General features: G+C 43.2%; 1 protein-coding gene and 1 long non-coding RNA gene across 2 annotated transcripts in view; one reads left to right on the top strand and one right to left on the bottom strand.

The window, feature by feature from the left end:
• Nucleotides 1-229: 229 nt before the first annotated feature.
• Nucleotides 230-10,396, top strand: LOC126981693 (uncharacterized). The gene is made up of 4 exons (XR_007734048.1): nt 230-365; nt 1,556-1,783; nt 1,937-2,120; nt 6,511-10,396. It is a non-coding gene; the product is annotated as an uncharacterized LOC126981693 (long non-coding RNA).
• A 148-nt stretch (nt 10,397-10,544) lies between these two features.
• LOC126981614 (uncharacterized) overlaps nt 10,545-24,429 on the bottom strand; it is a 70,930-nt gene continuing 57,045 nt past the window's right edge. The window contains exons 12-14 of the mRNA XM_050833052.1: nt 20,217-20,408; nt 19,295-19,457; nt 10,545-11,226 (exon numbers count right to left, since the gene is read on the bottom strand). Coding sequence (XP_050689009.1) covers nt 11,146-11,226; nt 19,295-19,457; nt 20,217-20,408 — 436 coding nt within the window. The 3' untranslated portion in view covers nt 10,545-11,145. The remainder of the gene's footprint in view (nt 11,227-19,294; nt 19,458-20,216; nt 20,409-24,429) is intronic.

The following is a 24,429-nucleotide window of genomic DNA, read 5'->3' as shown; positions in this document are numbered from 1 at the left end:
GAACCAAGGTTGTAGCCCTACTGCTGTTCTTTAAAAACTATGTGATCATGTTTTTTCTTCCGAACTCATTGTTTTAGCACGCACGCTGACTTCCATCAGTAATGATTTACATTGAGTCATTGGTTTGTAGGGGGAAAGAGTGGGTGAATATAATTATCTCGGTCTAACTTATACTGTTTATTATACTGCTATTCGCAGCAATATCTTTCTCTGCTCCGATTGCAACGCTGCCTCGTTCAAAAATCATAACACCGCCGCGGCCGCCACGTTCACCAGCCGGAGCCTCGAATCATGTCCCTTTGTGGTGAAAAGAGGACACAGCCTGGTGTGAAGCTACATTTATTACGGAAGGATGCCAGCCGGGGGTAAGTGATATATATAAATAATGATAATGTGGAAATTCTAATCATTTTCACGCTGACAGCTGTTCTGAACTTGCTAACTGCATGCCTCCCCTCCTCCCGCGGCCCCGCTGGCCGCTGCATTTGATTTAAACACATGAACATGGGGAGACTGCAAGAGGCCGAATGGCCTACACACGGCAGCTCCAGATTCCTCCCCACTACCACCTGTCAGCCTCGTCCATGTAGCTATCCAGTCTACTCTTAAAACAAGCTATCGTCCCTGCACTCACTATGTGATTCCTGAGTCTATTCCATTCCCCCACCACCCTGTTACTAAACCAATGCCTGCCCATTTCCCTCCAAAATCTTTACTTTTTCTAATTTAAGTCAATTACTGCATGTTCTATCTTGACAAACATATTATGCAAAAGTTAACCAGCATCTTTACTCTTTCATCCCTTACACTGATAAACTCTGGAGCAGCCTTCCTTCGTATGCATTTACTCCTGCTTATAACTTGACCTTCAAGAATTAAGAGTGTATCAAGACTCTACTTTTGTCTGTTTGGGAGTGGTGAGTAGTGGGGCTTTTTTTTCTTGTACGCTTTGTTGCCCTTGAGCTGTCTCCTTTGTTTAAAGAAAATAATAATTAAGTAAATAGAAGTTGGCCTCCAATGCTTCCAAAACATTTTGGTGCCATATCTACAAGTGGCTGGTGACTGTAAGTATCTCAGCAACCTGCATGCATCTATGCCATTCCTATCACGGTGCATGGAGCAAGCTTCACATAACACTCAGACAGAGACAGTTCAATTATTATGGTTATATTTCAGACTCAGTTTATTGCTCAGTCTCTTAGGTGCAGTGCTGTTAATATTGTTAGTGGTAGTATTAGTACAATTAATGTATTTATTTTCATTAATTTATCAATGTTTATTTATTATATTATTAGTGTTTGAAAATTCTAATACTAGTATTAAGATAAACAAAAATATCAGAAATATATTTATACTCATTAATTATTATTGCTTTTCTTATTAATTCCTTCAGTGTCCTGGCACTTTGACATCTAGTGCTTCTCTGTCTAGCAGCCAAAATTGTGGTCTTTCTGAATGTGTATGTCCTAAGTCTTCATTGATGTAACTAGCTATATAACATCAAAATCTGCATCTCTCTCCCTTCTCACCCAGTTGTCCCCGTACATCCTTTCAGTATGCTGTCCTGAAGACCACCCATCAACCCGGACTCTAGAAGAAGCCGTCCAAGCGAATCAAGAACAAGTTCTGGGGGGCAGCATGAGCCAATGCAAGATGGCGCCACTATAAACACTCGCCTGTGCCAGAATGGGCTGGGCCGACCATCAGACCCCACCTGGAAGAAGCCTTGGGCCGACCATCAGGCCCCACCGGGAAGATGCCTACCGGCGCAATAGGCAACAACGTAAAAAAAAGAAAGAATTTCAATTTACATCTTGTAATCACTTAACTAATGCAGTGCAATCCTCATCTCTATTTTACCATGTGGACATACTCTTTCCTTCCATGTTCCACTGTCGTATGTTATTCCACATCTAATACAACCACATCCCAACAGATCCGAACACGTTCGATATCATCCAAGAGAATGTGGCAGATGAAGGGGAGAGTCCAAGAAAGAGGCCAAGGGTGAAGACATTTAGCCACCCCCTGAAGTACATGGCAGCATCTAACCCTCTTGCTATATAGGCTGCAGGAATGTGCTCCCCATTGCAGTTCACCAGCTCCATGTACTGATTTTGGTATGAATACTTCATCTAGTGTTTGTTGATTGTTGTGTTATTAATCTAATTATGACATCACAAAATAGATTGTGCAAGTCACTTAACACATGCCCTGCTCAACATCACTTTTAAGTTGTAGAATTCCTTCATATGGATGCTGATTTATGTATCCCAAAATGATTGGATATTGATTGTCTTAACTTTTTTTTTTTTTTGTTGTTCATGAACACTGAACCATGTCTGTCTTTGGGTGCAGATCCAGGAAATGAGTTTGGGGGGGGACGTCAGACTTTTTGTGGATGGAAGCTGGTCTTGAAAAACTGGTGGACTGACCTAAATCAATGGGTATAACGGCCTGGACTTTGTGCCAAAGCATTGTTTTAGCGGCAGCGCGCTTTTGAGCTAGTTTTCCTGGAGTAGGAAAACTAGCGTAGGAGTAGGTAGGAAGACACCTACCGAACGGGTGCAAGCCACTCCCGGTGAGGTATATATGGGAGGTGAGAAGGGAGCTGAAGCCCTCCAAAGACCCTTCCCATGTCCTCACTAACCGTTTCCCTATTGTCTCACCAACACCGGAGAGTAGTTCAACATGCTCTCTAAAGACAGATCCTCTCTTTATCCACACCACACTACATTCACACAACATATACACCTTTTCCCAAAATTCAAATTTCAAAATGGCGCACCTACATCAAGCCTCGGAGTCCCTGCCTGGGGGGGGGACCACAAATTCCCCCAGGGAGGACTCCCCTTCTGGCTGCCGACCCGAGAGGTGTCTTGATAACTCCTCGAACCTCTTTCTTCTCAATTTCTGCAACATTCGCGGTCTTCCCTCTAATTTTCATTCTGTGGAACATCATCTCTCCTCCTCTAAACCTCACCTTCTCTTCCTTACCGAAACACAGGTTTCTGAGGCTACTGACAGCATCTCTACTCTGTTCCCTCCTACTATCTCTATCCTAAATTTTAATCCAAAGCTGGATGTTATGCTTACGCGTTAACGACATCACTTGCTCTCGTGCCCACAACCTTGACTCTTCTGAATTTTCTACCATCTGGCTAAGACTTCATTGTCATTCTATTACTAAATACATTTGTGCTGTTTATCTCTCACCTAACTCTACCAACTATGTAAAATTCTTTGACTATTTGAATTCTAAAGTGGAGCACATCTTGACCCACTTTCCCTCCGCTGAAATCTCCATCCTACAAGATTTCAATGTTCACCTCCAGCTTTGGCTTTCATCCTCTTTCACTGACCATCCTGGTGAACAAGCCTACAACTTTACTATCCTCAACGACCTAGAGCAGTTGGTCCAGCACCCTACACATATTCCCGACCGTCTTGGAGACCGGCCCAACATACTAGACCTCTTCCTTACCTCAAACCCTTCTGCTTATTCTGTCAAACTTTTCTCTCCGTTGGGCTCCTCCGATCACAATCTTATTTCTGCATCCTGTCCTATCGTTCCTGTACACCCTCTGGACCCACCGAATAGGCGATGCTTCTGGCATTTTGCTTCAGCTCGGTGGGACGACCTGAGGATGTACTTTTCCGATTTCTCGTGGAATGATTATTGCTTCCAGGATAGAGACCCCCCTGTGTGTGCTCAGCGCATCACAGAGGTGATTGTCTCTGGAATGGAGGCATACATTCCTCGTTCTTTCTCTACTCCTCACGCTAAAAAGCCTTGGTTTAATCACGCTTGTTCTCGTGCTGTCAATGATAGAGAGGCAGCTCACAAAAGGTACCAGAGCCCTCAAACTAATGCTAATTATGAACTTTACATTTCTGCCCGGAATCGTGCCAAATCTATTCTCCGACTAACCAAAATTTCTTTCATTTATAGAAAATGCCAAAACCTTGCTTTCTCTAACTCTTCCCGTGACTTCTGGCATCTAGCCAAAAACATCTCCTCCAACTTCTCTTCTTCATCTTTCCCTCCACTCCTCAGTCCTGACGGCAACACTGCCGTCTCATCTATCTCTAAGGCTGCACTCTTCTCTCAAACTTTTTCTAAAAACTCCACTCTGGACGATTCTGGGCATATTCCTCCTACTCATCCCCCCTCTGACTCCTTTATGCCTGTTATAAAGATTCTTCAAAATGATGTTTTCTATGCCCTCTCTGACCTCAATCCTCAGAAGGCTTATGGACCCGATGGAGTGCCTCCTATTGTCCTTAAAAACTGTGCCTCCGTGCTGTTACCCTGCCTGGTCAAACTCTTTCGCCTCTGCCTGTCAACATCTACCTTTCCTTCTTGCTGGAAGTATGCCTTCATACAGCCTGTGCCTAAGAAGGGTGACCGCTCCAATCCCTCAAACTACTGTCCTGTAGCTTTACTTTCTTGTCTATCTAAAGCTTTTGAATCAATCCTTAACCGGAAGATTCAAAAGCACCTTTCCACTACTGACCTTCTATCTGATCACCAGTATGGGTTCCGCAAGGGGCGTTCTACTGGTGGTCTCCTAGCCTTCTTAACTGACTCTTGGTCATCTTCTCTTAGCTGTTTCGGTGAAACCTTTGCTATTGCGCTGGACATACCAAAAGCTTTTGATAGGGTCTGGCACAAATCTTTGCTTTCCAAACTACCCTCCTACGGTTTCTATCCTTCTCTGTACCTTTATCTCCAGTTTCCTTTCTGACCATTCTATTTCTGCTGTGGTAGACGGTCACTGTTCTTCCCCTAAATCTATTAACAGTGGTGTCCCACAGGGTTCTGTCCTATCTCCCACTCTTTTTCTGTTGTTCATTGATGATCTTTCCAAAACGAACTGTCCTATCCATTCCTACACCGATGATTCCACTCTGCATTACTCAACTTCTTTTAATAGAAGACCCACCCTACAGGAACTTAACGACTCAAGGCTGGAGGCTGCAGAACGCTGAGCCTCAGACCTTACTATTATTTCCGATTGGGGCAAGAGGAACCTGGTGTCCTTCAATGCCTCAAAAACACAGTTTCTCCACCTATCCACTCGACACAATTTTCCAAACAACTATCCCCTATTCTTTGACAACACCCAGCTATCACCTTCCTCAACACTAAACATCCTCGGTCTATCCTTAACTCAAAATCTCAACTGGAAACTTCATATCTCATCTCTTACTAAATCAGCTTCCTCGAGGCTGGGCGTTCTGTACCGTCTCCGCCAGTTCTTCTCCCCTGCACAGTTGCTGTCCATATACAGGGGCCTTGTCCGCCCTCGTATGGAGTATGCATCTCATGTGTGGGGGGGGCTCCACTCACACAGCTCTTCTGGACAGAGTGGAGGCTAAGGCTCTTCGTCTCATCAGCTCTCCTCCTCATACTGATAGTCTTCTACCTCTTAAATTCCACCGCAATGTTGCCTCTCTTTCTATCTTCTATCGATATTTCCACGCTGACTGCTCTTCTGAACTTGCTAACTGCATGCCTCCCCCCCTCCTGCGGCCCCGCTGCACTCGACTTTCTACTCATGCTCATCCCTATACTGTCCAAACCCCTTATGCAACAGTTAACCAGCATCTTCACTCTTTCATCCTTCACACTGGTAAACTCTGGAACAATCTTCCTTCATCTGTATTTCCTCCTGCCTACGACTTGAACTCTTTCAAGAGGAGGGTATCAGGACATCTCTCCTCCCGTATTTGATCTTGCTTTTGGACACCTCTTTTATTTCTTTTTAGGAGCAGCGAGTAGCGGGCTTTTTTTTATTATTGTTTTCTTTTTTTGTGTGCCCTTGAGCTGCCTCCTTTGTTGTAAAAAAAAAGAAAAAAAAATCACTCAGGACTATGGGGGGGGCCCAGGCCCCCTGGGCCCCCCCTTGGATCCACCAATGTAGCTATTTCTTATAATATATCTATCCTTTATAGTATGATTGTGCATCCTTCTAGGTTGTTAAGTTTTAGTAGCTACTCATGAGAAGTATTCCATAATGATCATTGATTTCCAGATGCTTTGCACTAAAAAAAGTGTCATTAAACCTTCTGCAAATAATAATCAGCTGTAGTCAACCCTTGCTTTAAAGAACCAATATGGAGGAAGGGGGTGATGTTATATCCAAAAATCTTTTACATCTGAAGTATCCAACCTTTTTGTGTACAATAAACCTTGTTTGTTACATGAACTTAAAAGTTCACAATTTCCATACATGATTCTTTTTTCCTTGTATTTGATGATTAATCCTGACATGTATTTCCATTATCAGTAGGTAATATATAGTAACAAGACAATAATACACATTATAACAGTGTATGTATTATAGCCCAATGAGTACACGAGATCATTTACTTCATCAGTGATGCTAAGTCCAGGAGTCCTTCCCTAAATTATTTGCCCGAATTTGTGACACCAAGTATAATAACTAATTTTAGTGACCATTTGCATCCATTTTTCACTTTGATTAAAAAATTGCCTCTCAACAGGGTGTGGACTTGATGGGGTTGGAGGAAACTCAACTCGGCCATCAAGCTCACCACAATATAGTAAGGAACCTCTTGTTCTCAGTGATAATTTATCCTCTTTAGTTACTATTCCATGTTGCTTTAATCACAACTAATGTGTTGGAAACATTACAGCTTAATAACATACCTCACATCTCTGCATACAAATTGAGTTCAATATTTAACTGTAACACCAGTAGGCTTCATATCTTTAAAAAAAGGTATGTAAAAAGGTTGACATTTTGAATGATATATTTAAACTCTATTATGTTTCTATGGCTGTAGTACCGTTACGATTAGTAGAGTGATCAGCATATGGGTCTTATGTTTTTGATAGCATAGGTTCAAATTTTGCCATGGGCTGGCAATTGATAGTAACAGTAGTGTCCACAGATACCTGCCTGTTTCTTGTTTATCCTGTTCCACTTTAAACCATGACTGGCCAATCTTTGAAGAGGTAGCATAACCTTGAAGTGCCACTAACAAACCTTTGTCCATTCTTGAGGTAGCATAACCTTGAAGTGCCACTGACAAACCTTTGTCCATTCTTCTGATGTGATCCTTTTTTTTTTCCCCACCCACCTATAGCGCCAGTAGGTTTTCTTCAGGGGCCTGGTGGTTGGCCCAGGCCCGTTATGATGCAGGCAATTTTTTTTATAGTGGCACCATTTAGTATTGGCTCTTGCTGCCCCCCGGAACTCATTCTTGATTCATTTGGATGGTTTAGCAGGGCTTAGGTATGACTAACATTGCAAAAACAGGGAATTTTTAGATTTTTAGTGTGGCAACATATTGACAAATGTTTTGGTATGGACTGAACATCAAAGATATATATATATATATGGAAAATGGGTGCTTGTAGATCTTGACATTATATCTGTCAAGAGTCTCCAGTCATATCCTCTCCCTACCTAATAATGTGCTGCAGTGACACTTGGCTTGGTTTCATGATGTGAAATTCAGCATGTAATTTCATCACACTAAGTGTCTATCATCACATGTCTGGCATCATTAATGTGGCTTCCAGGAGTAATCTTGTTTGTATTACAGCATGCAATGTTTTTTCTGTTTTATATTGTCGTGGCATTCATGGGCACTCTTTTAATTAATTATGTAGGTTCATTATACCTCAAAGTAGAATTAATTGTTGATCATTTAAACCACAGAGTAAAATTAGTAGTTTATTCACCCAGTCGTATGAGGCATCATTATCACACACAGGCTCATCACCTGCACAAGTAATATAGGTAACATAACTTTAAGAAAGTTACTTGAGGTAATTATTGTTTAGAGATTCTGATGGTGAACTAAGGGTCGTAGGACAGGGTCCACTTATTAGAGGTTAGCTTACGTATCTTACATCACTAATTACATTTGTAAATACCATGAGTACAGGTTAACATTAACACTTTAACTAACATGCACACATGGCAATAAGTAGCACCAACATAATAACTGTTTCCACCCACACGGGGAAACACAGACTCCACTATTTCACACCTTAATTAAGTCCTAACTAAAACTAGTGTGTTTGCGCTTATCCATTGTTACCCCTGAGAACGACACACATACCACCCTTTTGGCCTTCTCCTTCCTTCCTCTCTTCACACACCCTGCCACAGGCAATCCCCCACAATGCAGCTTCAAAAGTGTTTACTGCTGCATGTTGGCCTTGGTCTGGGCGATGCCCAGCTTCCCATCTGTCAGGCTTGCCTTTGGCACACCTGAAAGGGGCGATGTCGCTCGTGAGAATGCAGTCTCAGTTATAGTATTATAGCCAAAGTGAGTTGAACACTGTGAACGGCTCTTTCCTCACCTGAAAGGGGCAATGACGCTCGTGAGAATGAGCTCGCTCCCACAACCTAGTGCGAGGAAGGGGCGTTAGTCTCGGCCCCAAAATGCCTTGGTGTGACGTCACAGAGTGACAAACTGGTCGCAGGGTAGGCCTGCTTGAGACCTGAGATTTCCTTGGTAGGCCTCCAATATCAATATAAGGTCATTGGTATTTTATTTCCATTATAAATATTTACCGTTCTCCCGCAATAATTAAAAGAAGGCAGATTGACCACTTTGGCAACGATACCCTGTTTTGACCCCTGAATTTTGTTGACACTACAGATTGTAGGGGAGATATGGGAGCACAACAGGCCACTTTGTTTCAACCCCCATCTCTTCCCTCTCGTTCCCTTCTCTCTCAAACTTCTTTCTCTCTCTCTCCTCTCATACTTTTCATTTTTTCTCCTTCTCTTGTGTACTTCCTTATTTCCCTTCTCTCTCTCTCTCTCATGAGAAACCCACATACATATATAACTGGTTGCACAAACACCCCAGGTTAACTCTATTTACATGGGGAAAAATACCATTACAATTGTAGTACATTTCGGGCCATTACAATATGATATACATAATCACATAGGTATGATTTTTTTTGACAAAATGTAATGGCAGTTGATATTCTTGACTAATGCCTCATAAACCTTTTGAAAAACAATGCTTTTTTTGAGGGGGGTGGGGTGGACAGAGAGTGGTTTGTTTGGTTGGCCAGTTCAAGGAGTTACATATCAAATGATTTTATTACATCCAACTTTAATGTGTGCTTCCTGCAATAAATATTACATGTTTACTGATGTAGCCTATGAAATACATATCACTCTGCCCTGTAATTTGGTGTGTCACATACTGCAGCATAACTTTCCTGATATTTTATTTCACTATGAGTTGCCTTATTTTGTCTCATTTGCTTTTATCATATGTGCCTCTGCTGCATAGTTGTGCCTACTGAGCTTAATATCTTCATGACCCTGACACCAAGGTCAGAGCTTGAGATCATACCATGTCCTACATCCCATTTTCACTTCCAGGCTCGGCTGTCTCCCAGGACCACCAAGTTATTGCATTCCATTTAAGACAACTCATGTGTTACCTTCTTGATGTCCTCCATCATGTATTTCAGCATGTTTTATGATGCTTTGCCTTGCAACATTTTTATACAGTTTTTATTGTATATAACGCACCATTGTTGGTTTTGCCTGTTATAAATCGGGTCATGTTCAGTTAACAAGCTTTAAGTGTCTCCCATTGTTTATTTCAGTTATAATGCTTAGAAGCTTTTGTTCTCTACCCTGTCAAACAGTGTGCAATGCTTGCCATTATCTGGCACTTGTACAGTTAGTATGATATTTTTACTCAGCTAAGAGCATGTTGCAAAAGGCAAAGGTACGGTTGGGGACATACACTGTAGCAGCGTGTGGCCTCGGTGCTCATCTCCGTAACATTGGCCCTTGAGCCTGTGGTGTTAGGGAACCCATTACCCTGGGACACAGGACCAGTGTGACATCCGGGTTACCACAGTTGCAAAGGCATTATAATATTCTAGCATGCATAGAATGCTGTATGCTTTGCTTGTATTTAAAGCACTGGATATGTTTGCTACACACACACACACACATATATGTGTGTGTGGATGTGTACCGAGGCCACACGCTGCTACAGCGTATGCCCCCAACCGTACCTTTGCCTTTGCAAAGCTGAGTCGTCAGAGTAACGGCCTCGTGTTCAGGAGGACGTGAGTTCAATCCCCGCCCGGTGCCACCAAGCTGGGATTTTTCAGCCGCCGCCGAGTGGCTTAAAACTACCCACATGCTGTCCAGAAGACCACCTATCAACCCGGACTCTAGATTCTAGGATCAAAGATGAGCTCTGGGAGGGCAGCATGAGCCAATGCAAGATGGCGCCACTATAAACACTCGCCTGCGCCAGAACGGGCTGGGCCGACCATCAGGACCCACCGGAAAGAAGCCTTGGACCGACCATCAGGATCCACCGGGAAGAAGCCTACCGGCGCAATAGGCCACAAAGTAAAAAAAAAAAAAAACACACACACACACACACACACACACTATATATATATATATTAGCAAATGCTTTCTACACCATATTTTTCCTAAAATAACAAATTGATATAATGTAGATAATACCTAATAAAATATAAGAACAAATATTTTTCTTTACCCCATTAGCAAATCATTTTACAATAATGAAAAAAACAAGGAAGGCTGGATAGGGTGCTGTGGCAGGTACTTCAAAAATAGTAAAGCTGCCCTTGAAAAGAAAAGTTTTTGGTGGGCTGCAATAGATGGCGCTACTTCCGCACGCCCGAGAAATTACTACATACCACTATCTCTTCGTATATAGTCTCTGGTGCAACCGTACCATATCAGAGGACGCGTATAGTGCGTCCTGGCTCGCTTTAGCCAGCACATGAGTTATTTCATCCCAGATATTGTAAGATTGTTTTTAGGATGTAGGTCGGATATGATACGGTGTCTTATTTGACTTTCAATGTTATCATTGTGTAATAAGGTAAGTGTGTCTTGCGCGCATTTGTACTCGACAGTAGCAATCAATTCTAACAGAAAATAACAAAAATAATGAGAAAGAAATTATATATGTCTTTCCCTTCCCTCTCTTCCACTTCCCTCCACAAATCTATTTCTTTATCACAACTAACATAAGGAAATACAATTCAGCACAGATAGATAGATACAAGAACTCAAATGTCCCCATTAATCTTCAGCATGGGATCTTCTGAAGCCTTGGCCCAGCTGAGAACTGGAGTCAGTTTTTACACCTAAACTCCTCCACACACTTGGTGACCTCAGTGAGGGCTGACATCAGCTCAACGTTGCCTTCCTCCATCTGTAAGGAAAAACAGATATTTGATACAAGGTGACTTGCTGCCACATTTGTGACTATGTATATTCACCTACCAAGAAATCCAATACACCCTTCTTTTATTTTGGGAGCAGCTGGTGTGGTACAGATATGGCACAAGCCCATACATTCAGGCCAGGGGTAACCTTTAACTTTCAGAGGGTTCTGCGTAGATACTGTGGAACTCTGAGATGAGGAGGCCTGGCAGGGGTGAGATCAGTAGTGAAATACACCTACTACTGGTCCAGTATGAGCAATGGAGTAGTAGCTATGGTCATCAGCCAACTGCAGCCATATGTGGTAAGGTTACTTTGGGTTACTATGTAGTGACCAAACACTGGTTAGCTACACACTGCTGCATGGCCAAAGTAAGCACCTTTTCACAACAATTACCAGCTGGCTGGAGAGAGACTACTACAATAACACATCATTCATTACCCTCACTCTAATGCATGACTGGACCTACTGCCTCATTACCATGCTTCAAAGCTGTCTGCCCCGCCCCCACCATCCATCCCTGCCCAGAGCAGTCCTCCACCCAGAGGCACAAAGAAAACTGAACAAGCCACATGACCTGCATTCTTCTGCACTACACTACCAAGGTCATTGCCACACACATGAACAGACTACAGTTTCATGCAGTTAAGCCTCCAAACACCTGTACCTTTGTCTTGGTCTTTGTCTTAGCCTCCTCATGCAATACTTCTAGAGCCATTATTGAAACCTTCAGCAACCCAGGAAGGATTACAATATCATGGACAAAAACAAGGTCAGTTATCCAATATATGCTTCATAATGAATTTAGTTCACAACTTTGCCTGATGCCCAGTCCATACAAGTGTTTGGAAAAGTGATGGAGCAAGGATACAGCCCTGCCTCACTCCCATATTCACAGGGAAGCTGGACACACACCCACACTTCACAACATTCTCTGTCTCAAGAGTACAGGCCAGTCAACAGTTCTTGCATGAATTCCACAGAGTTGTAGGAGATCTCAGAATGCCAACTAAATCATCTTGAGATTGACCTAAGCAGTGAGCATACTCTTTCAAAACTCGCATAGGCAGGCACTTCACCGGCAACCAAAGTGCTGGAATACAGTCAGATGTTAGCTTACCAGCTGTGAACCCAAGCTACTCAGGCCTCTGCAACTTCAGCAGCTGGGTGCAAATGTGCATAAGATATAAATGGGCAAGCACCTTGTCTGGCACCCTGAGCAGTGTAATACTATGGTAGTTGTTGTAGTCATGATGGTGCACTACCCTGGGAGGGAGGCTCAGAGAGGAGCTTCTTCAGGGATTGGTAGGTAGGTCTGAGGTCATTTGCATCGAAATGGACTTTGACATCCTAAGCAAAACCCCTGACAAACCTCGTCTTGACTCTTCTCAGGAGAGCCATAGTTCTATCCAACAGAGTGCTATATTGATCCCTATTCTTAGCCAGCTTGGCAGAGTGATATCTTGATATTCTCCAGCATCTCACCCGAGACAAAACCACTCCTTGATCCAACACACTCTTTAGCAGCTTAACCCATTAAGTGCGACATTAATTTACATATACAGGAATTGTTGACTTACGACCTATGCAACTTACAACTGATTGACTTTACGTCTGCCGTACGACAGTTTCGGCCCCAGCTCCTGGCACTGCAGGAAGCTGGAGTCACTCTCATTCCGAGGCTCAAATAGAACCAGCCGTGTGTACAGCACACTTCCTGCGAGTCTGCTTTTGTCTTGGAAATTCGTCTTCAACTCCCCCCCCCCCCGCCTCAAGATGTCTACCAAGAGGAAACTCTTTATTTACTCCTCATTCTGCCAAGGAGAGAAACTGAGAAAGGCCATTGATCTCAACACAAAAAGTCTGGTGATTAACCCTTAAAGCGCGGGTTTTGACAACAGTCGACAGCTGGTGCCTGGGCTCAAACCACGGGTATCGACAATTGTTGACAAGGCATTTTTTGATTTAGCGCACCATCAAATTCAATATATTTGTGCTGAAGTAGAGTGAGCATGTTGTTTTCTTTCAAATAATACCCAACCATGCTCCCTTGACTAATTATTGGTCAGCGTATGCCTTGTGTTAGCTTTGAGAAGATGTCCACTAGACATCCCACCTCTTCTCACCTTCCAGTGAATTTCATCCATAAAATGGGGGCCTTTTGACCTCAGCACCCATCAAGGGCATCAGGAAGGCCCAGAAGGTAAGTTTTTTTGGGTGTGTTTCACATAAACTATAAAAGTTATGCTTCTTATTACTAAATCATAGAAGGGAAGTCCACTAGCAGTGGTAAACTGTCTATAAAAATATGTTTTCAGTGATCCTATTCAATATTCCGTACTCGCTCTACCAACGGTCATATAGTCTTCAAATTAACATCAAAAGACAGTTAAGGGTATGTACTTTACAATGATACTTCATTCAGTCATGTAAGTTAAGTAGAAGTGAAGATATAAAAGGTTGAATTGAGGTATGTTTCTGCCTGAATATGCCCGCGTGGGAGGACAGGCACGGCAAAACAACCCCGCGCTTTAAGGGTTAAACAACATGAAGCAGGAAAGAATGTGCACAAGAAAGAGAATGTGGACACGATCTGAAGTTATCACACTCTACTACATCGGTGATTTTGAAGGATAAAGAAAGAATTTGTGAAGCTGTGAAAAGTTCTGCACCCATGCAATCAACAGATGCAACAAAGCAATGGGCTGGGCCAGTCCACAAAATGGAGAAATTACTGTACATTTGGATGGAAGATTAAATCTAAGATTGGACATCATTAAGCCTTTTTACTGTGCAAACAAAGGCTAGAAATCTATTTCAAACTTTGAAGGAGTGTTTGCTGATGACACAGTGCTCATTGCAGAAAATGAAAGTGACTTACAAAATCTGGTCAGTGTTTTTTATAGTGTCTGTAAAAGGAGAAAGCTGAAAGTAAATGTCAACAAAAGTAAAGTGATGGTTTGTGAGCGAAGTAGAACTGAGGTAGTAGATTTTGTATGCCCTTATAGAGTGGGAATTGAATGTGAAAAGAAATGCAAAATAATTTTGAATGGTGAAGAAATGGAGGAGGTCTATGAGTTTAAGTACCTTGGATCAGTTATGTGTAAGCATGGTGGTATGGAGGGAGAGATAAGAGAAAGGACATTGCAAGGAAGAAGGGTGGTAGGGTCTTTGGGACGAATCATGAATGGCAGAAGTGTGAGCATGGAGGTAAAGAGGGATTTGAGAAATACAAAAATAGTACCAACCCTCACATATGCAAGTGAAACGTGGGCCTGGAATGAAAGTCAGAGGTCTAGAGTGCATACAGTGGAAATTAGTTATTTGAGGAGTGCTTGTGGTGTGAGTAGAATGGATGGAATGAGTAATGAAATGTACGAGCATTTTGGAATGTGTCACAGGGGTGAAAGGAAGAAGTGTGGAGTGGTGGAAGAAGTGAAGCGACAGACCTTAAAGTGGTTTGGCCACATGGAGCGAATGGAGGAGAGTAAGATGACCAGAAGGGTGTATGTGAGTGAGATGGAGGGAGGAAATGCTAGAGGATGACCTCCAGTGAAATGGAGGGATAGGGTGCAGTGAAATGGAGGGATAGGTTGCAGGAGTACGTTAGGGAGAGGGGGGAAAGATCTTTGAGAAGCTTTGAGCAGGCAAGGAGGGAGTGCCTAGATAGAGAAAGCTGGAAACTCTTCTACTCCTAGGAGCAGAAGACCATGAAATGATGATGATGGAGTGTACTGGAGAAGACTAGTCAAGAATTTCTAGCAAGTGCTGGCTGGTTCTAGAGATTCAAGAAGATTCTAATTTCATAATGATGGAGTGACTGGGGAAGCAGCGAGAGCAGATGAGGAAGGAGCACGTATGTTGATGGTTTCAACTCAGGAGACCTTCAGTTCCAGAGGCTTTGCCTCCTTATACAGAACTTCAAGAGCCATCACCAGGACCTCCAGTGATTCTGCAAGGAGTACAGCATCATTAGCAAAAGCAAGGTCAGTGACCTTGATTTTGCCAACAGATGCTCCGCAATGACATTGATCAATAACTTTGCTTAATACCCAATCCATGCAAGTGTTGAAAAGTGATGAAGCAAGGGTGCACTCCTGCCTCACTCCTGAATTAACAGGGAAGAAGCCGGAAACACCTCCCCCATACTTAACGGCACTCTCAGTCCCAGAGTAAAGGCCAGTCATTATGTCAATAATCCTTGCAGGAATACCATGGATCTGTAGAATGCCCCAGAGTGCCTAACGATGCACTGAGTCAAAAGCCTTCTAGAGATCAACATAGGCTGCAAGCAACCCTGTTGAAACTCATGGCGGCATTCCACGAGGACGCGGAGTGCTAGGATCCAGTCACTTGTTGACTTGCCAGGCATGAACCCAGATTACTCAGGTCTCTGAAACTTTAGCAGATGAGATCAAATTCACATTGGCAGCAGATGTGCGAGCACCTTGCCTGGCACGCTGATCAGTGTAATACCACAGTACAGTCACCTCTTGATTAATACGAGGGTTACGTTCCTGGAGATGTCCTGTTATTTAAAATCCCGTTATTTAAACATAATTTCCCCATAAGAAACAATAGTAATGTGCTTTTAATTTAAATCAAACAACCCTGCTGAATACACATTAAGTTCAGGGAAAATGTAGTTTTTATGTAATACTGAATACACATTAAGGTCAAGGAAAATGTGGAGTTTTTCAGCGCGGTTCCCGCCAGAAGTAGTGTGGGTGCACTTGACATCATCGAGCTTGACGTCATCGATTAAACGCGAGTTAAATCGAAAAATATCACGCTAGTTAATCATATCTCCTTAAATATAAACTTGTGTTAAATCAAAAACGTGTTGTTTAAACTCGTGTTAATCAAGAGGTCACTGTAATTACTGCAGTCCTGTCGGTTCCATTTCCCTTTCCAGATTGGGAAAGCAACCCCCTTTACTAGTCAACAGGAATGGCACCGGGCTGCCACACGGCAGACAGCAACCCATGGATCATGGCTTCACCCCCAGCTTTTAACATCTCTGCACTGATATTATGGATTCCAGCTGCCTTTACACCCTTCAACTTCCTCACAGCCTCTCTCACTTCTGTAAGAGAGGGTGAAGTTTCTTCTACTGGTGGATCAGCAGCTGCTATCTGCAACCCAGCCAGGGGGAGCTGTTTGCTTGGGGGCTCTGCCGTGTACAACTGCCCAAAGTACTCAGCCCAAGGAGCCCAATGCCCATTCGCATCGGATACTATCTGCCCATCTGCTGTTCAGATAACACTCATTGAGATGTGGACTTGGAGTGGAGCTTCTTCAGAGCCTGAAAGGCAGGTCTAAGGTGGTTTGCATTTAGACAACCCTCGACATCCTCAGCAAGACCTCTGACATACTTCTCCTCATCCCTCCTCAGTAGGGTTCTAGTCCTTGGTGACAGAGTCCTGCATTGCTCTGAGTCCCCAGCCAGCCTGCCAGCACTCTCTCCTCTATATTGTCCAATGTCTCCCTTGAAGCAACACCACTCCTAATCCTTGGACACTCTCCAATGTACTCCCTGACAACTTTGAGTTTCATATTTAAAGGTATCCCACAACTCTCCAGGGTCTTCCCAAGTACCAAGCACTTAAACCGATTTGAGACTGCCACTGCAAACTACTTGGCACATGCCTGATCCCTCAGTTTCTCAACATGGAGCTGCATAGGACTGCATCTTGAGAATTTCTTGGACCTGATGCATAATTGCATATCCTCAGTTCGGCAACAAGTCTGTGTCCTTTACCACACTATGAGCATTGCTGTGCCAAGTCCAGCGTCAAGGGTCACGTCTCTGGAACCAGGAACCAGTAATCCTCAGTCTTCTGGACTTTGCAAAGTTCAGAAGGAGTGAACTGTTGACAGTCCTGGTGCCAGAGCCATGGGGACCAACACACAACTCATAGCCACCTCTCTCTGTGCCAGTATCTACATTGGAGTCACCCAAGACATGAGTGTGTCGCAAGGGGGGCACTGGTCAATTTGAGTCAAGCTTGGCATAGAACATCTCTATCTCCTCAAGTTCGCACATCTTGGTAGGGGTGTACACTGCAATAAAATACATGAAGTCCAAAGTGTACTTCAACCTCACAAGCATCATACACTCATCAACTGGAGTAACCCCAACAACTGAGGACTGTAGTCAGCTAGAAATGGCTATAGCTGCTGCTTTGAGATGGGTACCATTGCCATAGCCTGACATGTACCAGGTCTCCTTGTCTCAGAGAGCCCCAATATGTCCACTTTCAACCACCTGAGTTCAGCGTTCCTCTTGAGTTCCATCCAAAATTGACCTGTCTTCTACCTTCTTGCTATTTTCTTTGGCTGGAGCAGCATCTAGCGGGTCTTTTCGTTCCAGTTCTTATTTTTTTGCCCTTGAGCTGCCTCCCTTGCTGTAAAAAATAATGACAAAAAAGCTGACAAACGAGGCAGTTACTGATCTTCCCAGAGGCTCGGGATGTTCCAGGCACCCACATGGAGAGGCTGCCAGAGATTAATTGATTTTTTTAACCCGGTAGCAGCGGGGATCATGTTTCTTAATGGTCAATCTAAGCGAGAAAAATGAGAAAAAAAATCATCCCTCACACAACCATTTCATAATATATGTCAAAGCATTTGTGATCAGATTATGTATCATCTATTTTTGGGGGTTTATATCATGGCACAAATTTGGGCCGTCGCTGCTACATGGGAAAGCCACAAATTTGGCCCGTCGCTGCTACATGGGAAAGCCACAAATTTGGCCCGTCGCTGCTACATGGGAAAGCCACAAATTTGGCCCGTCGCTGCTACATGGGAAAGCCACAAATTTGGGCCGTCGCTGCTACATGGGAAAGCCACAAATTTGGCCCGTCGCTGCTACATGGGAAAGCCACAAATTTGGGCCGTCGCTGCTACATGGGAAAGCCACAAATTTGGCCCGTCGCTGCTACATGGGAAAGCCACAAATTTGGGCCGTCGCTGCTACATGGGAAAGCCACAAATTTGGCCCGTCGCTGCTACATGGGAAAGCCACAAATTTGGGCCGTCGCTGCTACATGGGAAAGCCACAAATTTGGGCCGTCGCTGCTACATGGGAAAGCCACAAATTTGGGCCGTCGCTGCTACATGGGAAAGCCACAAATTTGGGCCGTCGCTACATGGGAAAGCCACAAATTTGGCCCGTCGCTGCTACATGGGAAAGCCACAAATTTGGGCCGTCGCTGCTACATGGGAAAGCCACAAATTTGGGCCGTCGCTGCTACATGGGAAAGCCACAAATTTGGCCCGTCGCTGCTACATGGGAAAGCCACAAATTTGGCCCGTCGCTGCTACATGGGAAAGCCACAAATTTGGCCCGTCGCTGCTACCGGGTTAAAGATTTCAGACACCTGTCTTTGGGGATTATAACTGCAGCATTAGGAGGACAAAGACAATTCTTTCTAGTTTGTATGAACACAGGCAGGCGACACACCCAAGGAAGAACAAGATACAAGTTGCAAGGGAAAACCCATCCTTAGTACACCACATACAAGGTCACTTTTCCCTTGCATTAAATTTTTTGTTCATCCTGCAGTGTGTATCTTGTCTTTCCCAGGGCAGACTAGAGAAAACTGCCTTTGTCCTCCATGCCCCTTTTCCTCACCACACCTCAATTTATTGTTTGCATAAAATATGACGAATTTCCTGACCAGTGGAATTTGAGTTAATGTCTTATGTCGGGGAGGCGGTGGCTGAGTGGATAGTGTGATGGAGCCACGTCCAGGACAACACGGGTTCGCACCCCGCCCGGTGCCACAAGCTGGGATTTTTCAGTCACCTCCAAGTGGCCTAAGACTACCCACATGCTCTACAGAAGACCACCTATCAACCCGGACTCTAGATTCTAGGATCAAAGATGCCCAGGGGGCAGCATGAGCCAGTGAAAGATGGCGCCACTGTAAACACTTGCCTTCGCCATGACAGGCAGGGGCCAACCATCAGGCCCTACCATCAAGAAAGCCTACCGGTGCCATAGGCAATATGAAAAGTAAAAAAAAAAAATAAATAAACTGGTACATACAACTTCAAGTATGAGCTTGTAGTTGCTCTTTATCCTGGTGTTGGTGTTCCTGATCTCCTCCGTGGACTGTCTGATCTGCTCGTCCAGGTCAGCCACGTCATTGCTCACTTCCTTGCACACGATGTCCTGCTCCGACTGGTTGCGCTGAAGGTCCTCAAGAACCCTGCAGAGAAAAGAAGACACTGCACATTATGCAACAATGAGTGAATAATGGACACCCTACATTAACCTGGTAGCAGCGGAGATCATGTTTCTTAATGGTCCCTCTAAGCAAGAAAAATGAGAAAAAATCACCCCTCACACAAACCATTTTATATATGAAAGCATTTGTGATCAGATCATGTATCATCTATTTTTTGGGGATTGTATCATGGCACAAATTTGGCCCGTCGCTGCTACACGGTAAAGCCACAAATTTGGCCCGTCGCTGCTACCGGGTTAAAGGTGCCTCTCAATGATCATTAGGCCATAACAAGGAATAATGGTACAATTCCTCATCACACTTTGATTTTGGTAAGAAGGTAAAACATCTGGAAGACAAAATACTCCTCTGGAAAAAGTTAAAAAGAGGAATGACTAGTACTTGTACAGTAAGCAGAGCAATGGAGTACTTTTTAAAAGGAATGAAGAGATAAGAGACATAAGGAAAAGACATCACAGCTCATGAAGAGAGAGAAGTGATCAATATGGAAGTAAAAATCAAAGTAGGACAATCATATTATATCTACAAGGGAAGGTGGATAGGGAGGAGATAGACAAGGCAATAAAAAGTAGAGAGAGAGAGAGAGAGAATGAGTTGGCAGGCAAAGGATTAAGTGTAGTGAGAGGGATTGCCGGAATGAGTAAACCATGAGGGAACAGTGTCAGAGAACAAGGTGCAAAAGAAAATGGTTTGTATGCTGAAAACTTGACAAAGGCTTACTGTTTCTGTTCTTTGATTTCTTTATTGATGCTTTCCTTCTTCAGGTCCCACGTCTGGTGGATGTGTTGCAACTTAGTGTCTGACGCTGTGAGCTGCTGAGTCAACTGCAGATTACACTGCCCTTGGTCCTTGATCTCCTCCTGAAGTTCAGTGACTTGGGAGACCATCTTTTGGATGGTTGCCTGGATGTCCCTGCCAAGGTACACTGGGGTAAATATTTCGTCACACCGTCTTATTCTTGCTGGGCCAGTCATAAGGATGATCAAATACACAAGAACTGTGTGGAAGGCAAATGAAAGTAAAGTTGGGAGCATCAACTGTGTGTGGCCACAGTGTTCATCTCTGTGCATGTGGCCGCCCTTGAGTCTGTGCTGGGTGAGACACTGGATCAGCGTGACTTCAAAATCGCCACAGTTTACCTTCCCCAGGTTTCCCCAGGTACCCATTTAATGACCGTCCAGAAAGAGAGGATGAAGAGCTGGGTGGGTTGCATGCTGACTGCCTGAGCTGGCATTGAATCCCAGGCCCAGAGATTCATAGTTAGGAACACTAACCACTGCACCATAGTGATGTTAAAGCAAAGCATCTAATTCAAAGAAAACTGCTTTAAACCAACTGCTACCATCCATGAATTTATCCAATCTTGTTCTGGTACTTTCAACTATGTTTAAATGAAGTGCTGTAAAGTCTGTTCAATTACCTAGCTATATTCAACCTATTTATGTCATCTGTGGCCCTTGTCCATAAACTTATCTAACCCGGTTCAGGAACTTTTAATCACAGATCTACCCAATAGACGACTGTAAAACCTGTAAAAGTCATCCACTACTCATTGTTTATCTTCTTGAATTTCTATTGGTTATTCATGCCCACTGCCAAGAGTACTGACCAACTTGTTTACCAAAAACACTTATTTGTGCTAAACCCCTTCATCAAGTCTCCCTGGCGGTATGGTTGGCATGCCAGCTACACCTCATCTAGCCTAGGATGACCCTGGCCAGGGCAGCCAATGCACAATCCACCAATAAGTTATCCTCAGTTTCAAGATGGTTGACAAATGGGTAGTATCTGGAACCTGGAAAAGCTACTGTGAAGATCTGAAGGTCACAGTGGCACTGACTCCTGAAGTGTTGGGTTCTTATCCACCAGAGGCTCAAGGGCCAAACAGATGGACATGGGCACTGATCTATCTATCTATCTATATCTCCAATGCCCTGCTCCCTCGCAGGAACTTCCCTCCAGGGGGTGGCCGCGGCAGAAGTGCCTCCATCTCTCTCTCTCTCTTTTTTTTTTTTTTTTTTTTTTTTTTTTTAAGTGTTGGCCTATTGCGCCGGTAGGCTTCTTACTGGTGGATTCTGATGGTCAGTCCAAGACTTCTTCCCGGTGGGGCCAGATGGTCGGCCCAGCCCGTTCTGGCGCAGGCGAGTGTTTATAGTGGCGCCATCTTGCATTGGCTCAAGGTGCCCTCCCGGAGCTCATCTTTAATCCTAGAATCTAGAGTCCGGGTTGATAGGTGGTCTTCTGGACAGCATGTGGGTAGTTTTAAGCCACTCGGCAGCAGCTGAAAAATCCCAGCTTGGTGGCACCGGTCGGGGATTGAACTCGCGTCCTCCTGAACGCGGGGCCGTCTCGCTATCTGTTCAGCCACCGCCTCCCTGTTCTGGCACTCCCTCTCAGCACATTCACTCCTGCTACTTCCAACTTTCTCGCTCCAATACTCAATCACCCTATTGATCCACTTCACAGGTGGTCTTCCCCTGACACTCCCTCCCTCAATCCTTTCCTTATTAGGGTTGTTGATTTTTTTTTTAATAAAAAATAAATCATTGATTTTTTTTTACTCTCTCTCTCTCTCTCTCTCTCTCTCTCTCTCTCTCTCTCTCTCTCTCTCTCTCTCTCTCTCTCTCTCTCTCTCTCTCTCTCTCTCTCTCTCTCTCTCTATATATATATATATATATATATATATACTCTCTCTCTCTCTCTCTCTCTCTCTCTCTCTCTCTCTCTCTCTCAAATCTCTATCTTTCTCTATATTTATCTCTCTCTCTCTCTCTCTCTCTCTCTCTCTCTCTCTCTCTCTCTCTCTCTCTCTCTCTATATATATATATATATATATATATATATATATATACTTGATTGTGATTTGAAAGTCTCCTAGAAGACTAGACTAGCTTTAAAAAAAAAAAAAGAACCCTTCAAATATTTTCTGCTACTTAAATTCAGGAATCAGGAATCACACATCTTAACCCTAGAACTATAACGCCGAATTTGACTAATGTAGACAATAACATGGGTTAGGCCGGACTCACTGTAGAAAATATTGGAAAAAAAAAATAATAATAAGAAAAAATCATATTTCTTGATCTTCAAAGCTACAAATCTCTTAAAATAGACATGCCTGCATACAACCACAGTATGTAAATCTAAGTTTTTCTGCACCCTTATTTTTTTGTGAGTAAAAAAATAAAAAAAATGTAAAAAATAATAGGTAACACATATAATACATATTTCAGACACCTCTGACACGAAAAGAAATTTTAACTGAAATTCCTCTTTCTTGGATGGATGGCCTTCATGAAGAACGATGGCAAGTCCTTATGCATAAAAAAAAGTGAGGTGCCTGGAACAAATGAATATGACCAAGTATTCTACCTCTACTTTAGGATATCTTATATTTATAAGGTCACATGCATACATGTAACGTGTATATTTGCATAAAAGTTTGTATTTTGAAAGAATATCTATATTCATGAAGAAAATGCATCACCTTAAACATCAATTTGCACTTGGAATGATGAGGTGACATGGAGAACCCTAAAGGGCCGGCAAAGAGTGATATGCACTCTGTTATCTTTTCTTCTACCGAGTCTTGGTTGTGTTTCTGTGGTGTCACAGTAACATTCATGATGCGTCGATGCCAATTTCAACTTTTGGCACATTGTCGTGGCAGTAAGCAGGGAGGGAGGGGGCCTTATCAGTAGGGATTCTGGCTGCGGCAGTGGGTGTGGGCACCATGGATGTGATTTGAGCTTGGGTGGCAGTATCTTCACTTTCACAATAAATTGGTTTGACAGTGACATCATCACATAAACTGATGGTGTCCTCTGCTAAGATCTGTGCGATAACTTTTTGCTCAGTACAGTGCGACACATTATCGTTTTTTTCTCGCGATTTCCCTCTCTAAAACTAAAAAAATATAATAGTTACAGATATGTAGATGATAACAACACTTTGATCAAAGCAGAATAGCCTACTAAACATATAAACTTCAATTAGTGCCTCTACGTCTCGTACTTGTATGTACACAAGCACTATAATAATAACTTTTTCTGTATGAAGTGTCATAAGTAAGAATCACATGGCTGGAATTTTGTGGGTCCGACCGGACCCACACTACCTCCTACCTTGTGTCAGGAGCGTGCAGTGTAGATGACATAACCCATCATCAAGCTCCGAGTGTCATATGGATTCAACCAGAACCACAACTCGCATACAGCTACCACTTTGGAAAAAGAGCTCAAATATCAAAACGAAGAGACAGCGTGGGTCCGCCCGGACCCAGTGTTACAGTTCTAGGGTTAAACAAATTCTATCTCCTTAATTTACATAAGTATTTGCCACGAGTATTACATTGATACATAGATTAGGCAACATAGATATGATATATCTTCTCCGGGATAGGCCTACTTTACTACTCAAACATATTTCAAGGATTACCGTATTTTACGGCTTACAAGATGCACTTTTTTTTCCTAAAAAATACCATGAAAAATACTTGTGCGTCTTCCAAGACGAATGTTGTATTGTGGCAGCAACGTCCAGGCTCAGGTGAGCTTGGACGGTCACCGTATTGGCTCAACCGATAGGGACGTGGATTTGTATTTTGTCATTAAATTATGAGGTTAACTAAGTAATTATTTAATTCAGCCTTTTATATGATATAACCTCAGTACTACTTACTTGTTACAAGTATTTCCAATACCATAAACCTTCCTGGAGCCAAGCCACAAGCCCAAACGTGACCCAAACGTCTGTTGTTTATTGTGCGGTTATTAAAAAAAAATTGTAATTAGATGTTTGCACTGAAAAGTACCATTCGTACTAAATTTTAAAAATGTACCACAAAAAGTACCACTTTCTATTTAATGAAAATATGATGGTTGATAAGGTAATATACAGACAAATTCTTGGTAATCAATGGGACACTTCAATT

This window comes from Eriocheir sinensis, chromosome 49 (genome assembly GCF_024679095.1).
Source record: "Eriocheir sinensis breed Jianghai 21 chromosome 49, ASM2467909v1, whole genome shotgun sequence".
Lineage (NCBI taxonomy): Eukaryota > Metazoa > Arthropoda > Malacostraca > Decapoda > Varunidae > Eriocheir > Eriocheir sinensis.
The sequence above is the reverse complement of the archived record's forward strand: the minus strand, read 5'-3'. Positions and strand labels throughout refer to the sequence as shown.